This window comes from Mycteria americana, chromosome 5 (genome assembly GCF_035582795.1).
Source record: "Mycteria americana isolate JAX WOST 10 ecotype Jacksonville Zoo and Gardens chromosome 5, USCA_MyAme_1.0, whole genome shotgun sequence".
NCBI classification, from domain to species: Eukaryota; Metazoa; Chordata; class Aves; order Ciconiiformes; family Ciconiidae; genus Mycteria; species Mycteria americana.
The window spans coordinates 17,535,875-17,552,125 of NC_134369.1; the positions used below are offsets into that span (position 1 = coordinate 17,535,875).

General features: G+C 37.7%; 1 protein-coding gene across 2 annotated transcripts in view; it reads left to right on the plus strand.

Annotated features, from left to right (window-relative positions):
* CARS1 (cysteinyl-tRNA synthetase 1) overlaps positions 1-12,200 on the plus strand; it is a 36,738-nt gene extending 24,538 nt beyond the window's left edge. For both annotated transcript variants that reach the window (XM_075502314.1, XM_075502315.1), the window contains 6 exons: positions 2,678-2,759; positions 7,278-7,358; positions 7,745-7,812; positions 9,197-9,256; positions 10,336-10,419; positions 11,528-12,200. In XM_075502314.1, coding sequence (XP_075358429.1) covers positions 2,678-2,759; positions 7,278-7,358; positions 7,745-7,812; positions 9,197-9,256; positions 10,336-10,419; positions 11,528-11,662 — 510 coding nt within the window. In that variant the 3' untranslated portion in view covers positions 11,663-12,200. The remainder of the gene's footprint in view (positions 1-2,677; positions 2,760-7,277; positions 7,359-7,744; positions 7,813-9,196; positions 9,257-10,335; positions 10,420-11,527) is intronic.
* Positions 12,201-16,251: the final 4,051 nt, after the last annotated feature.

Here is a 16,251-nt window from a genome sequence, read left to right on the forward strand (position 1 = left end):
AATTGTATAGCAACCAGAAAAAGAATTATCTTGTCTTCTGAATGATGAGTCTGTTTAAGAAACCACATGTTAACTACAGACAGCACATGCTACAGTCTAAAGACTCATTACAAGTATTTGTATGTTAAGTAGTTTCAAAAATATAATTATACTGATTAAACTTCCTTGTGGTACACCAAAAACCAGCCTGGAGGCAGCTGGAGTTTTATCCACATTTCAATCTCTTTCTGATCTCATTTGTAGCCACACTTTTTATCTGGCTTTTAAAGGCTGTTTTGCTTTGGTCACCCAGCAGTTCCACTGTGATGCAGAATTTTTCTGGAAATACTTGGGAGATACCTGATGAAAGTGCTTATGGGCCCTGTAATAACAGTAATGTTTTGTGGTGCAGGCGGGAGAAATAACTCTATATGAAAGCTATCAACTTTGCTCTCTTTGTTTATGTGAAAAATTTGACATAGACAAATCAGTGCTGCTTTTCAAGTATGGTCACACCTTTGAATGCAGAAAAATGTTTTTCTGTTCCTGCTTAGAAGGAATAATTAAAACATTTGTGGTGTAGCGAAAAAGCTAAACTTTTTGTTCATCAAAGGAAGAGGAAAGCTTGCTTGTGGTTGAAGAATGTGAATGAGCACTCATCTGATAATTGCCCATGCAAATAGTTACATTACTGTGCTGTGGAAATCTCCAGTAATGATATAACAAGGATAATAAGGAAGATGCTCAGCATTCCGTATCAAAACCCATCAATAGTGAATTTTAATTTAGCTCAGAATTATTTTGAATTTCAGAAGAAAGGCAGTACCTTAACGCTTACCTTTTTAGGGAAAATGAAAATTAAAGTCATATTTAGCACTTAATTCAGGCAGTGTTTACAACAGATACGCTTTATGGAAGGATTTGCAATAGCTTGGAACAAGAAGCTAAGCCCTTTCTCTCCTTTAAAGTAACATTGCCAAGGGTAGTAGAGTCAGAAGAATCTGTGCAGAAAGAATCCTGTGCACACCTGTTGGCACGCTTGTCAGGAGAATCTTGTGCTAACACCTGTTACACACAAGAAACTCCTGCTTTTATCACCTAGGACTTTACTGGTTTTAAGCATTGTAATATAAAGATGCATAATATCACAAATGTTTTGGCTGTTTCATTAAATATTACACCCTCTTTCAATCTTCCATGCAGATACTTATTTTTCTTAGCAAAAATTACCAGGTTTCAAGGCTGGAAAACTTCTCATTAATTACAGAAGGCTGTGGATCAGGCCTATTGTTTCTTTGTCTGAATTGGAGATGAAGGAACCAATAGAGTCATTATCTCCAAAAAAGGCACAATCCTCTTCAAAAGCTCTGAAAAAACAACTAGCTTAATTAACATAGTTCAGTAATTTACTTGAAAGGGGATAGAAGAGATTTGAAGTCAGAAAATCTCAGGTTCCATAGTCTCATTTTCCAAACGAATTAAGCGTTGCTGTCAAGTTAGTTATTCTGGAAATAAAAATCTTTCTTCTTTAAATGACTGATAAAATAGTGACAGTGCATGCTTTCCTGACACCACTTCATTTGCATGTTGAGCTAGTTTCAGTGTAGAGGGGCTAGTGGAGATGTGACGGTTGCTCACTTTCCAGAATCTGTTCTTTCTGCCAACCTTGTCAGTAATGGTTCCAGTTGTGAAGCTGATTGCATAGTATTCACATTTATGAAAAGTTTAAACGGAGCCCCTCAGCTCCTTTCATATAGGCACTTTTAGAGCATAACAGACTACCTTGTCTGTTAATTGCATAGAAATTTGTCATGGAGATTGAGCAGATGGGAAAGACACGTGGAAACTGTAGGGGAAACAAAAGCATGCATTTTTTTCTCTCTCTTCCCCACCCTCCAAAGTAATGAAACTTTTAATTTAAGCAGTGCCCTGGGTGCCTGGCTCTTGGAATGGCTCTTGGTACCTGGCTCTTGGTATTCCAGAGAAGTGCTGGCAGACAGCGCTGATCTGTAGTTGTTTTTGTAATTGTTCACTGCTGTTTACTAACTGCTTGCTGTTGCTATTCACTACCATTGAGAGCAGGATTCTCAGGACTTTTTCTTTGAGCTTTCATGACCAGCATGTACTTACACCTGAAATAATTCAACAGTAATGTCTCCCCACTTTTTGTGGGGGAGGGAGTCATGTGAGGAATACAGACAACTGTACTGTATTGGAAATAAATACAATTAGCCTAAGCCAACATCTGAGGAACAGATCTATGTTCTAATGAAAATAAGTCCTAACATCAGTTTCACCTGGTATTATGTCTGACAAGCAGTTGGACCTAAGTAAGACAACACAGGACATGAAGTGGTAAATTCATCTGGGTGCTGTTTTTATCCCTGTACTGCATTATAGTTAGCTGGACTGTAGCATAATCCTGTGGAACTGATGTATCTGTAACTGAAAGGAGATGAAAAAGGAATGGGGAGAGGCAGAACTTCACAAGTTGATTTTATCTGCACAAAAGAAAAATTGACAGCTAATGCAAATTATCATCTACTCTTTGACATCAATAGAGCAATGACAATTTTTATTGATACAGATCTGCCCTGAAGGTCAAGTTCCATCCAACAGCACATAACTATAAAGTAGGTAAGGACATGTTTTATATCTAAATGATGATTAGCTAACTGTAGAAATAATTATCCTGCAGATTGAATCTACAGTGATGCCATACCTACAAGTTCTTTCTGAGTTCAGAGAAGGAGTGCGACAAATTGCCAGAGAGAAGAAAGGTGAGAGTTCACTTTTTCCTGTATTGTTGCACATGAGACTCAGAGGTTGTAGGAATCAAACTGGAGGGGTGAGCCAGCTGATACAGTCTCTCTTTGCTTAGAGAATAAACGTAAGGCATCTTTAAATCCGAGTTGGTTTGAGTATTTGGATCTCTGCTACCTGTCTCTTTAATTTGGGAATCTTTTACAGGCTGCTAAACTCATTTTCTTTTAATTTCCTAAAGAATCTAAAAGTTCTGGAATGAGGAGGACTAGCTGTTGTTTCTCTAGATTTAGGACACTCCCTGCTTTCTAGGTATGAAAGTACCCATGATCTCTTCCCCCCAGGGAGCTTGTGTTCTCTTAAAAGTTTAGATTGCTACACAATGATACTGTCTGTGTTTAAATAGCCTGAGATGTTCGTTCTTATTTGTTAGCATAGTTGGAATACCCATCAACTCTCCTGATGGTAATTGAGCGCTCCCTTTGGAGAATTCATTTGGGAGTTTGCTAGAAGTTGTTCTAGGCGCTTCCCCCCACACACCCTGAAAAGCTTTGATCATGCTGTGTGTGTTGGCAGCAGAACTATATAGTGTTAAAAGGGTTGTTCCATTAAACCCTCTTTGGTTTTACTCGTTGATTAGTTCCTACTGGAGCTCTTACTATTTTCTGCTGTTCCCTGTGGAATTTTACATGTCTTCAATATGTATTTGATTCTTGTTTTCTTAAACTTTTTTACACTGAGATTTGTACTTGAAGGCAAAAGAGAGCATTTTTTATATATATAACATATATAAATAACCCATATATTACACAGAAATATAAAATTACTTGTAGTGTCTGGTTGATAATCTATTCAGCTGGCAAAGAATGTGAACCTTAATTCTGCTACTGTTTTGAGTTCTTCTAAGGGCTAATAAGTTTACCTTAAAAGCACAAAACTATTTGTTAATGTGACTACTCAGCTATTACTGTCAAACTCCTATAGGCCTAATTGATGGTGAGAAATAGGCTTATTAGTTCCAACAGCAAATATTTTCTGTAATTTGAATTAATTCAAGAAGTTTGTGTGTATCTCCTCAGCTAAAAATGTGACCTTTGGTTTTTCAGTATTTAACGTAAATACTAATTTTATATGAGGCTTTCTTTTCTCCTTGCTTTCTGATGGTTGAGCTAAACTGATCCTCACTCTTAACAGTGGTAAGGTTTAAATATCATGGGGCTTCTTGTAGATTACTTTTAGAACATACTTAGCGCTAGACTGCTTACTGGCACTTGAGTTTCTTACTTGGAAGGTATTGATTTTTTGCCTGAAATAAATTGGGCAGTAAGAATAAAGCTGGATCTAGTTTCTATTTGGTTGGGGTACAGAGCACTCTGCAGTTTGACCAGGGAGGCACGTTTCATTAAACTATTTGATATATGGAAGCTGAGTGGTGGTTGGCAGGACCTGTACTGACATGCTACTGATTTGTTTCCCTGTACCCATTAGATTCTTGCTTGCAGGAAGTGTTAAATTACTGCAAAAGTTGTTCTGATTAATGGCTGGCGATACTGCCTCTACATGGTTGTAAGTGAAGGGAGTTTCCACATCATCGCCCCAGGCTGGCAGGATGGTGTTAAATATTCATTAACGTGATCTGTATTGCTTTAAGTATTGCTAGAGGTTAAATAAAAAGTATGCTGCTTCTGTAAAGCCTGCAGAGTAATACAAATGTCCCCATCCGTATACATATAACTGCTAAAAATGTATCTATAGTTCCAAAACATTTCACAGAATAGCCATTTGTAAAACTTTGGGTTTTGGTAAGAATCAAAATGTATATACTCTACACAAATTTTACCATCATCCAGAATGGCTAACATTCAAACATATTAATAAAATTAATTCTCTATTCTATAAGCTTATTAGTATGCAAACTGGAGACCTGCACTGATCATTTCCAGTTGAGTCTTGACTTAATTTGTGCACATATCTAGCAATGATGGTAAACAGAAAAAGGAAAACACTGTGCTAGCTGTACAAAGGAAAGAAATGCAGAAAACCTCTGCAAGAGACATCAACGATTGGTTGGTCAGAGCATCTCTATATTGTGCATCCTGATGTTTTACCTGAGTACTTCACCAACTGCAAAGACCCCATATAGTTGTCTCTGCGAGGATGCACAGTGGAGCAGATCTGTGCTCTAGTGCAGGCCCCGATGCTTGGGAAGAATTCTCATTAGTAACGAATTGTTATTCAGGTGTTCAAAAGGAGCAAGTCTCTTCAGTTGTTGTTGGTTACTTACCTCAGGACATCTGCTTAAATTGACTATCCTGTGGTAAAGGTGTCTATGACTGAACTCTGCGTCTTCATTTGCTGCCATGGGTGCTGGTGCCATGTGGTATCTTGCTCTAAGCTGCTTCTAGGACACAGTGGGAAACCCTCTGCCTAACATATCATGAGTTGACCAGAATTAGGACAAACTTGTTCATTGTAACCGTGTGTGCTCTCGTCTTTTGCTGTCAGTCTTAACATCCAGCATTCTCAAGATGCTTTCTAAGCTCCTCCTTTTCCTCCTCCCCATCAGAGTGTTCCCATTCACAACAGCACAACATCTGTTTCACATCTGAGACCCTCTGGCTTGAAATTCACAGAAAGTGTGAAAAGAGGTCTGGGAAATAGTCACAGGCTCAAGGAGTGCCTAGCTGCCAGGGTGTTCATGGGCACTGGTGGTAAGGTTATATCCCACTGGTTTCCTGATCACTGTCCTCAGTGAGGATGAAGGCTTCTATCTTGGGGCAGCCCATAAACAACCCCCTACCCAATCCTTAAACATCTTTGCTCTGGAGGTACCACATGCAAAGAACAGGCACATTTCAGCCCTAAGAAGCATGGTGTTGACTCCTCTGAATGACAGAGGATTGATCAGAGGATAATAATACATGTTTTGTTATACATTTCTCATTATTCTCTACCTCGATGGATTTCTTCTTCTTAAACTTTCAATTACTCATGATTTCAGATACGTAAATATTTATAACTGAGCAGTCAGTGTTTTATTGAATAAGCAGTAAGGATCTCTGATACATTCTTGATACGACATGTGTAATTCCTTTGCCTAGATTAAAGTCAACACCTTTTAGTGTTAACAGCCAGTGAGGTGATCTTATCCCTTGTTTATCTTAAGGGCTTCTTTAGAGTTGCATCAAACATGAATGTGCTTCACTGTGTATAACTGCTCTGGATCGAGAAAAGTAAAAACTTAGTTCACGGCAGACAAAAGAGCTTCTATAAAATGCAGTGCTTTCCTCTACAAAGAGAGAGCCGCAGAACACTACCATGCAATGAAATAGGGCGGCTGTTCCTTTTTATGGGATTAGGATAGTTGGTGCTCTGTTCACTGTTCAGCTGAGGCTCTGAGAATTATGGAAGAGATGAAGGCTCAGGGATGGTACTTGTATCTACTGATACCTGCAGTGTTTAGTACAGCATCTGGATGGTAGCTTCTACTGCCAGAATTATTACCTTTGAGACCCCTATTACTTCTTACATTTAACCAGCTGAGAGTTGCTGAAAGGGAGAACACTTGCTTATTATAAGCACGTGGTATCATCTGACCTAAGTATCTATCTTGTCACACTTGGTAAGTGTTTCCTCATAAATACAAGACTGTCTATAAAAAATGCCACTGAATTAAGTTCACAACAGCAACATACTGGGTCTTCTTGATGCATTTTGTTCCTCTTAACTGTTCTGCTTCTTGGCTGATACAATTTCTCATCCAAGTAAGTATCTTGTATGAAGTTTTACTTTCCTCTTAAGACTTGATAGCATCTATTTCAGCTAAATCTTGAGTTCTTAACCATTTGCTGTCATCAAAGGCTCTTTGATAAGTTTGCAAGGAAAAAAAAAAATGTTAGTCACGGTGTCCTGATCACCATCTAGAAAGCCAAATCAAAATTCTCTGTTCTGCTGCAACTGGCTTGCTTGAAAAAAAACTGGCTTGGTCAGACTAGGTAATAAAGATAACTATCTGTAGAAACAGGGGATGTTTGGATTACAGTTGCTATAACAAATATATGTGTAGTTATCAAAACAACAAAATCGTAGTCCTTCAAAGGCACTGTTAGATGTAGCACAGGATATGTTGATTTGTGATTTTTCTAAAATAGGGTTCTTAACCCTTCTTATTGGAAATCCTACAGCAACCATTAGGATCTGCCTGAGTCATATACCCTTGCACTATACCCTGGCAGAAGTGTTGCATCATTCCTGAATTTCCTTGGATTTTCTTTCTGTTTCCCCTCAGGAACAATGAGTGTATCTTGGGAGAAATTTATGAATTTCAAGTCCCTGCAAAGAAATATGCTTCTTCTCTGTGTAGTTGAAAGAAGGCAGAACTTACTTAAAAGGTTTATCACTTTAAAACAAAAGACCTTTCTCTGGCCTGTGTGAGAGAGTGGCAATTTCTTAATTGCATTTAAATAACTGTAGCAGGACAGAAGTATACTTTCACCAAATCTTACTTCACTAAAAGTATTTTTCATGCTCTGTAGTAACTGAAGTGCTGCAGTTGAGTGATGCTCTTCGAGATGATATCCTTCCTGAACTTGGTGTTCGATTTGAAGATCATGAAGGTACCCAATTATATGTCTTGCAACTTTGTAGGTAGCTGGTTTTATAATCTTACTATTTTCATAAGAAGTGGGAAAACAACCTGTCAAGACTAATCTGGAATAATCCAACAAACTCAAGGACTGCAAAGCTATAGCATATCGTATTTCTGATGTATGAATACGTATTCTAAAACGGTATATTGGAAAATATGTATAGACTATAAAAATGTACATTGCAATATTTTTTATCTTTTTGTATAGCACCTAATTTCTTAGTCACTTTTGAGTAGTAACTCAGTTATATTTGCATTCAGCTTGCAAAAAGAAAACAGTTATCATAGGGTAAATACATTTATCTTTGACTATTCAAGCATTGGAAACTCATTCATCTGTTTTTCCTTCTTTAGGACTTCCAACTGTGGTTAAATTAGTGGATAAGAACACGTTATTGAAAGAAAGAGAAGAAAAGAAAAAGGTTATTATTTTAAGTATTCTATATTTTTTAAATTTAAAGTAATGTGTAAGCTGTGGATACTCTTACATGTCTTTGATAACTTGTAAGAAAAATCTTAACAGACTAGCAACAAGGAAAATAACGTAAGAGAATCGATACTAAAATTTGAGTGGTGTTCAGGAAAAGAATTTTTGAAACAGTAGCTTCTTGAAAATTTTGTATGGGACCTAATGAATACCTGTAAGGTTTTTTGTTTGGTTGGTTGGTTTTTAAGATCTTCATATAATTAAGGGATGTTGAGTATTGCATGTGTACTGTCTTATCTCTCTGGAAGAATGATTCCAATGAGAAGCTAATTTGGACTTCTTTTGTCTGTACAAATGAAGTTGACATTTTCCATAGAACTGTATGTATCTGATATGTGAGAACAAAATGCACTGGCTAAATCTTAATAAATGTAGTATGGATGAATGAGATATTCAGAGTGGGGGGGCAAGAATTCACATGTTACTATATAAAGATTGTGAATCCTAATTCACATGCACAAGGTCTGAACAGAAACCCTCCTTTTGGCTCTTCCTAGCATTAATATTTGACTTTGTAACATATGAAAGTAACACTTCATATGTCTGTCTTCAGTTTTAACAAATAATAAAATCCCATCATGACTAGAAATGTTTGGAAGACTTTCCAACATTTCTCCTTCCATGTAGATGTTTTTTAGAAAAAGGAGAAGTAAAATGTGATTTCAGCCAATTCTAGATGTTTTCATCAAAAAGACATCTGAAGGCAGTTTGTATGTAGCTGCTGGGTGGAGCCTGCTGCTAGAGTACATTTTCCCTGGAAACAGTATTATGTTCAGTACTGGCAGAACCCTTGGAGAACTGAGAGGTCTCTCCTAAGCAAGTGCAAGATGAGACTTTTTTTTTTTAAGTTTTATAAGTTGGCTAAATTTGGATAGTTGTTTCCCTAGGAACATCAAGGGATACAACTGCTTCTTGAGAAAGTGTAATGTCCTCACAGTTTGAGGCAAGAGCTTAAAATATCAGCGAAATATGGTCTTTTTTTTAAAAGTCATTTGCAAAAGATTTTTCCCTGTGAAATGGCAGGACCATTTATTTTGCAGGCTTTGTAGGTATTCTTTCATATGTATACATTTTGCATGCAAAAAGCATTCTGAACAGTTAAAACTGGTTTCACTGTGAATAAAAGCAAATGAAATCAAAGTTGTACAGTGGGAAGTATCAGACAATCCTAATTATAAGGCATGGTGGTTTTGCTGCAGGTCATGCTGCCAGTTCTGTGTGTAATTAGATATCCAGGGGAGCTAGCTGGCTCAGATTTTTAGAAAACAACCAAATGACATAGTTAGTTACCTTTTACTCATTAACATTGCCTTTCATAGATTGAAGAAGAGAAAAAAAGGAAGAAAGAAGAAGCAGCCAGGAAAAAACAAGAGCAGGAAGTAAGTGTTGAGATCCTTTTAACCTGGTTTTGAAGAAAAGTGTTAGCAGCAATAGTCATATGCAGCAAAGATTACATTAGAACACAGGCTTTCTGCCCAGCCTTAACTGGGCCTCCATTTTTTTTTTTTTTTTTTTTCTTTTTGTCTACAATTTCCTGCTCAGAATGACTTTGGCTGGCAGTTCAGATTTGAATATTCAGCTCCCATTATAGAGAAGCCATCTTTGAAAACACAACTAAAGGCTGCAAAACCTTCTTAGAAGATTTTGTAGCACATATCTCAGTCTGTAGACAGTACTACTTCCTTAATGGCCAAAGTAGTATCTTACATGCCTGTTAGAGAAGATTTTGCTTGTGTCATTATTTTCTTCCCTTTCCAGTGTTGTAGGTATGTGTGAAAACAGGGTGGTTTTTTCTCCATAATAATCCACCTGTTCCCTACGATTGAACTCTGAAATGTAGTGTTTTGTAAAAACACATTCTGTCTCTACAGTTGGAATTGAGATAGCTCAAAAGTTTTAGGCTTTGGATGAGGAGTAGACAGCCAGAGGAGATGAACTTGTAAGAAGAAAAGATTGTTTGTCGTGCTGGTGACTCAGTACAGGAAATGCGTTCCTGGGTTAAAAGAGGAAGTAAACTTTTAGAGAGCACCATGTACAGAGAGAAAACCAGATAAATAGCATTTATTATCCACAAATTTGAAGTAGCTTTTTGCATTCTTTCAAAAAGGTGATTCCCTTGCATTGGGCATAAATTGCTTGGAAAAGATTCTGAGATGTGCTTGTTTACAGATAAGTGAAAGTTCAGTTTATTTTCAGTGCAATTACTTGCATCCTGATCCTGCTGTGACGTGCACAGAAACCTGTCCTTGTAAGCAGGAAAAAAATCCCCCCTCACCCAAGCATAGCTAAGACTTACTGAGTTGTTCCTCACTGAAAGTTTCTTTTCACATGATAAACAATTGTGAATTACATGCTCTTTGATTTGCAAATTATAGCCTACTTTTCCTTTTGTATATGTGACAGGTTGTCAGTAATTAACTGTGATGCTAATGCAGTTAATGCACGTTTTACGTTACAGGTAGCAAAACTGGCAAAAATGAAGATTCCACCACATGAAATGTTTAAATCGGAACGTGACAAATATTCCATGTTTGATGAAAACGTAAGAGACTTTTCTTTAGCTAGGGAGTGGTTTTCCTTCCCCAGTTGTACATACTCAATTTTACATGTATGTAGCTGATCTTGTTCCAAAACCTCCAGGGCAGTGCTATTAACGTAGCAGGAGGAGGGAAGGAGAGAAAGAAAAGGGGATATATTAATTTTACTGCACATACATATTGTATTGGAGAGCAAGGTTCTCCAACTGTTAGCCATCATTTCAAGGGTATTTTCATTGTATATTGGTCTCCTTTGGCCCCTCTCATTGCAGAGCAAAATTCCCTGTAGATATTGCAGGTAGGAACATGTATGATGTTTGTTCACAGATTTATTACCCTGTTGCAAGGCAAGGAATTCACTTGCAAGTACGAACTCCCCAACTCTGCCAGAACTCATGTTTTTCAGAGAGGTCCTGTGCTTCCTTTTTGGTTCTGCCCACTGTTTTTCTCTCTCCTAGCAAAGGATCTCTGAAGGGGCTGTAGAGATAACTTTGCTCTTGATTGCTCCCCTTGAGGATAAAAGGTGTTACTTAGAAAACATAAAGCACTGTTTCTTCAGCGCTTGATCCAGCACATTGATCCTGCTTCTGCCTGTCCTCTTCACCCACGCAAATTCAGGCCCTGGTGGCAAGGAAGAATGGAGAGTGTAAATACTAAAAAATATCCCTGCAAGCCAAGGAGAACGTCCATAAAAGCTCTGATCATACTTTCTCCATCGAGAACATGAATCTCTTACTGCTTTTGCTTTAAGCCTTGGATTCAATATGCTAGTATGAATAAAAGTGGTCTCTTAACCATCTGTTCAGGGATTAGTCATTATTCTCTTAACTATAACCATCTAGAAGTTAGTTGTCTTAAGCTTCCCTTAATTAGTACAGGACAGAAAATAAATACACCCTTTGCCCCTTCGTTAACTAGGAAGGGAACATACACAAATAGTCAAAGTTAGTTGTCAAACTTCTAGGTGACTAAAATTAGCCAAGATGCACCCCATCCTGACAGCTTGTCATTAATGACATTATCCCCCTATCTTATTAAAACACAATTCCATAAGGAGCAAAAGCAGTTCAAGAATTTATCTTAAATATATATTTTTTTTTTTACATATTTCAGGGATTTCCCACCCATGATACAGAAGGCAAAGAACTCAGCAAAGGACAAATTAAGAAGCTAAAGAAACTTTATGAAACCCAAGAAAAGCTATACAAGGAGTACCTACAAATGGTTCAGAATGGAAGTGCAAATTGAAAACAACAGGACTTTTTTTTTAGAAGGCGAGTGCTGGGTCACCATTGAAGAAGTGAGCATATACCGATGCTCAAATTTCTGTTTACACTTTCTATTATGTGCAAAGTAAAAATCCTGTTTACGTGGGTTAATAATGTCATCTGGAAAGTCAATAAAAATCCATTCTTAAAAAAAGCCAACCTGTAAGAAGTTTCTTCGCAACAACAGTAGCAGGTTGAATGGTTGCCAGTTCTATTTGGGAAGGTGCTGCTCAGTCAGCAAATCCACATTAGGATTCTTGTTTATTATAGCTGTCCAGACTTTGGTTAATTTGTCCTGCATACTGATCTCTATCTAAAACCCACTGTAGCTTGCATTCTGGAATACGTCACAGTCAGCAAAATTTACTACTAAATGGGAGCTGAGTAATTTGTCCCACAGTAAGAACAGTATTTTCCAGATGACTTTAGTATCTTTACATAAGCAGGAAAAACTGGGTAGTTCTACTATGATACTTACTCTAGCTGCTGTTATTAAAAACTTTCATAAGTATACCCAGCACACTTTGCATAGTAGAAGCTAACAGTCCCTTTGTTGCAAAAGGGAACAGATCATCATCTTCACTCAACCTGCAGTTGCAATCAAGCAGGTAAGTACAAGGCAAATGTACCTGCATTGAACAAACAGGTGGGGAAGACATGAAGGGCTAATGGTGGAGGGTGGTGCGTTCTTGGAGCTATCCCTCCAAGGAAACGGAGTGCTGCCAAAGTAGCTGATTACCCAAAGTACTCCATACCTAATTACCTGTTCAGAGACAAGGGGAATGAACAGGGTTTCTTACTGAGATACAGTTTGTGGTTGGTTTGCAATTGGGAAATACAGCTATAAATTGCTTGTTATTCAAGACTGATGTTTTTAACATGACAATTTAACCCTGAGTTAATAATCTTTCTGATGTAGTATGGTCACATTGTGCCTGCAGGGACAGTTCTCTGTGGCCTAATAATGCATTTCACTGGCAGTAGCTACTTCATGAAATCCTAAAAAATATCTCGCCTACTTCACAACTGCATATAACAGCTAAATGTCCAATATGCAGAACTATATTCAAGTATTATTAAGCCTCAAGGTGACCTGCAGAAGGTCATACCGTGACACCTCTGTTCTCTCAACTCTTAGGTTCATGCTGTAACCATTAGGCTCTGTTCCCTTCCTTAATTAAGAGCTGAAACATCTTTGCTTTGTATTTTTATATTTATATTCCTCCTTCTGAGGAATGAACATATTTGGAGTAACAGAAAGGCCCAGTAGTTTTTTTGTAGTTTGTATGTAGTTGCCTTTGAAAACATTGGTAATGTTAAGGTCAGTAAAGCACATGCATCTTGTATGCAGAAAATAAAATATATTGTAAAGTACAAGTTGTATGTGACCTTTGTATAGTGGGAAGAATATAGAGCTTATCTTTATTCCACAACCATCTTTTTGAAATATGGTTTACAGAGCTTTTCCTTTAGCTTATTACTAATCTAATTCATTTTGCATTCAGTATTTGATTATCCTGCTAATTTCTAATTAGTTGTATAAATGCATGTTTAAACTGCACAGTGGTACTTCAAACAGCCAGCCACAGCCACAGGGGCAACTTCTGGTCTGTGAACAGAAGAGGATCAGTTGCATTTTTACACCATTCTAGATTCTAACGCCCTTCAACATTATCAGCTCATCATTTTCTTTTCAGCATGCTCCCCCAAGACACATGGTTACTCAGGATATCCATGAAGGGATGGGATGTGCCTGGGCTGCAGTCACAAGATGCTGCTTTTCAGCCAGATAAGGTTCTCCAATTCCAAACTCCCTGCAGTCCTAGACAGATTCCAAGGCTAGTTCTGCAAACTTTCCTAGGAATCCTAGACCTGAAAAATTTCTAACCACAGCATAGACTTCAATGCCTTAACTACTTTCCTGAACATGAACTGCTTCTGAAGTTGCTACTTAATGTCAAATAGTGACAGTAATTTGCTTACAGAAATTCTGTGTTGGTGATCCGAGTTAGCACTTGCTTAAAGCTAGTTAGTATATAACTATGGAGAAGATGCTATTAATCCATTGTTGTCCTGGATTCTAGTTTCTTTAAGATATCTCCATGATAACATCCTGGCTTTCCCCCCCCACACACTGGTTTTTCTCCCCCTGCTATGTTTTTAGTAGAACCTCATTCAATTCCCTTGTTCATCTACTACATCAATGAAGAATAATTTTTTAAAAAATGCGCTTTTCCCTTCCGAAATGCTTCATTTTTTTTCTGGGACAACTCTTCTTGCATAGATCTTAGGACCATTTCAGACTCACATTCTCGAAAGCTTATCTTCTGGTTTTTTTGTACGCTTCCCACATGCACACACTGCTTCCTCACTCAGTATTTTTTTAAAATTCATAGTTAGTCATGTCATATAAGGGCCTCTGCTGTATTTACTGCCCCATTAAGGTCTTATTGTACCTCCAAAATTATTTAGCTCATGCTTGCCATTTCTGTGTTTTGTCTGATTGTCAATTTGATTGTTTTAAACTAAGACTGTTTGAAAGAATCCTTATCCGAAACATCATTGCTGCTAAAGTCATCTTTCTCTTCTGCTACAGCAGAAACAGCATTTCTGTCTTTGAATTCTCTTTGAACAGAATCAGAAGTCTCCTAAAATCAATGAAAATTCTTTTCATAGATATCATAAGGATCAGAGCCTTTGAAATCCTCCCCTCTTCAGGCTCACCTTGTGCCTTGGGTGATCACTGTTCTTCCACACAGCTACATATTCTCCCCTGCTTTTTATAGTGCTTTGCCATCTTGTTCATGCATTTTCGAAGTTGCCTTCTTCCAGCAAGCTTGTCACTTGACTCCTCCAGCAATAAAGCCCTCAAAACCTTCCCATACTTGAACTTTCCTTCCCATACTTGAAATGGTCTTCCAGTTACAATTTTCTCTTCCTATCTGTTTCAGCTATCCTTGGAAGTCAGCATTGTCAGCAAGGAAAATATCTGCTTCATGAAGCATCTGTGAGTTAGTTGACAGGCCTAAGTATTTTCTATTAAAAAAAAAATAAAGCACACAAATTGGCAACTCCTCCTGTAAAGAAGCTGCTAAAATATTTTACCTTGATACACAAACAGGAAGTTAATTCATTCTCTCCAAATAAAATCAGAATAAAATAAAATCATATTTTCAGTTCCTTTTTTTCCAAAAGTAGCACGATAATAAAAACAATAACCTTGGCAGAGAAACAGAAAAATAGACTTCATCTCCTAGAATTTGTGACAAAAAACAAGCTCCAGAGCTACTACAGATCAGTTACTTTTATCCTCTCTGCAGCCGCAATTTAGCAAAAAAATAACAGTATGCATAAAGTCCTGGTGAAGGAAAACTTGCTAGCAAAGAAAGAATGCTGCAGCCAGGCTTGGATGCCCACTGTTTAAGATGACTTTTTCGGTGAAGGTGTGCCAATTGATCTGTTCGATCACTGAAATGCACAGCACAGTACCTCTTTCCTGGCAATCCATCAAGGTGGCACTTAAGTGAATTCCACTGCACTTGCCTAGCGAGAGTGACCTGGCAACCAGGAGAAGAGAATGCAACAGCAATGGTCTGCATTCAGTGTCTTAGTCACCTGTCTCTCTCAGCAAAGAAAAGAGAGAGGACAGACTCCACAGTATTTTAATTTTTTTTTTATTTTAAAATGTGCATGTCTGCATGCACATGCTGAGGGACGCCAGTCTGGAATGTGATTTTCCAAGCATTATGAAAATAAAAATCCCCCCAGCAAAATCTTGGAATGTTTTTAATATTTTAATTTTCTGCAACACAGACCTCGTGTTGTACAACAACAGACCTCTGTACAACATAGAGCTTTTTATTTCCCACCTATCACAGAATTTATTCAGAGATGGCACAGCAAGGTAAAAGTGTGCTAAAAGGTAAAAAAAGCAGCAATGGTTTTTAATTGCACCGTTGGCTGAAGGCCAAACTTGGCAGCAGCAAATTTTGCTTCTGTCTTTTGCTTAGAGTGTGCCTTTCAGCATTAACGTGCATTAACATCAAATGTGAATACTGTTCCACTAAAGAGAACAAGTTCCTCTGTCACTCAGTTTGTTCAGATACTGGTAGAAAAATCTGTGAATTGTTCAATCTGGTCTTGTTGCCACCAATCTTTTTCAAAGACTTTAAACTAATGAGTGCCTAATTACATTTATGATACTCGCTTTGACCTCCTTATCCTAATGTTTGTATTTGCTGTCCGCTGTTCCAGGAAACCACTGATGCATTTTAAATGTGCAAATAAGCAAATGTCTGCCACATACAGTATATACCTTCAGCTGCTTTTTCTACATTTTAAGCTAACATTTTCAGGTGGTGGTAGTTGTTGGACCAACTTTAGCTCCCTCTTTAATTACACAATTTCTACCACACAAATATGGAAAGGAACTTTTACTCCTCTCTGTGATTTCACAGGGCAATTTCTATATAGGACACTGTACCACATGCACAGTACCTAACATGTCTCCCGAGAAAGAAAAAATTAATTAAGAAGCACATTAGCTATTTAGTACCAAGATTCCACTTA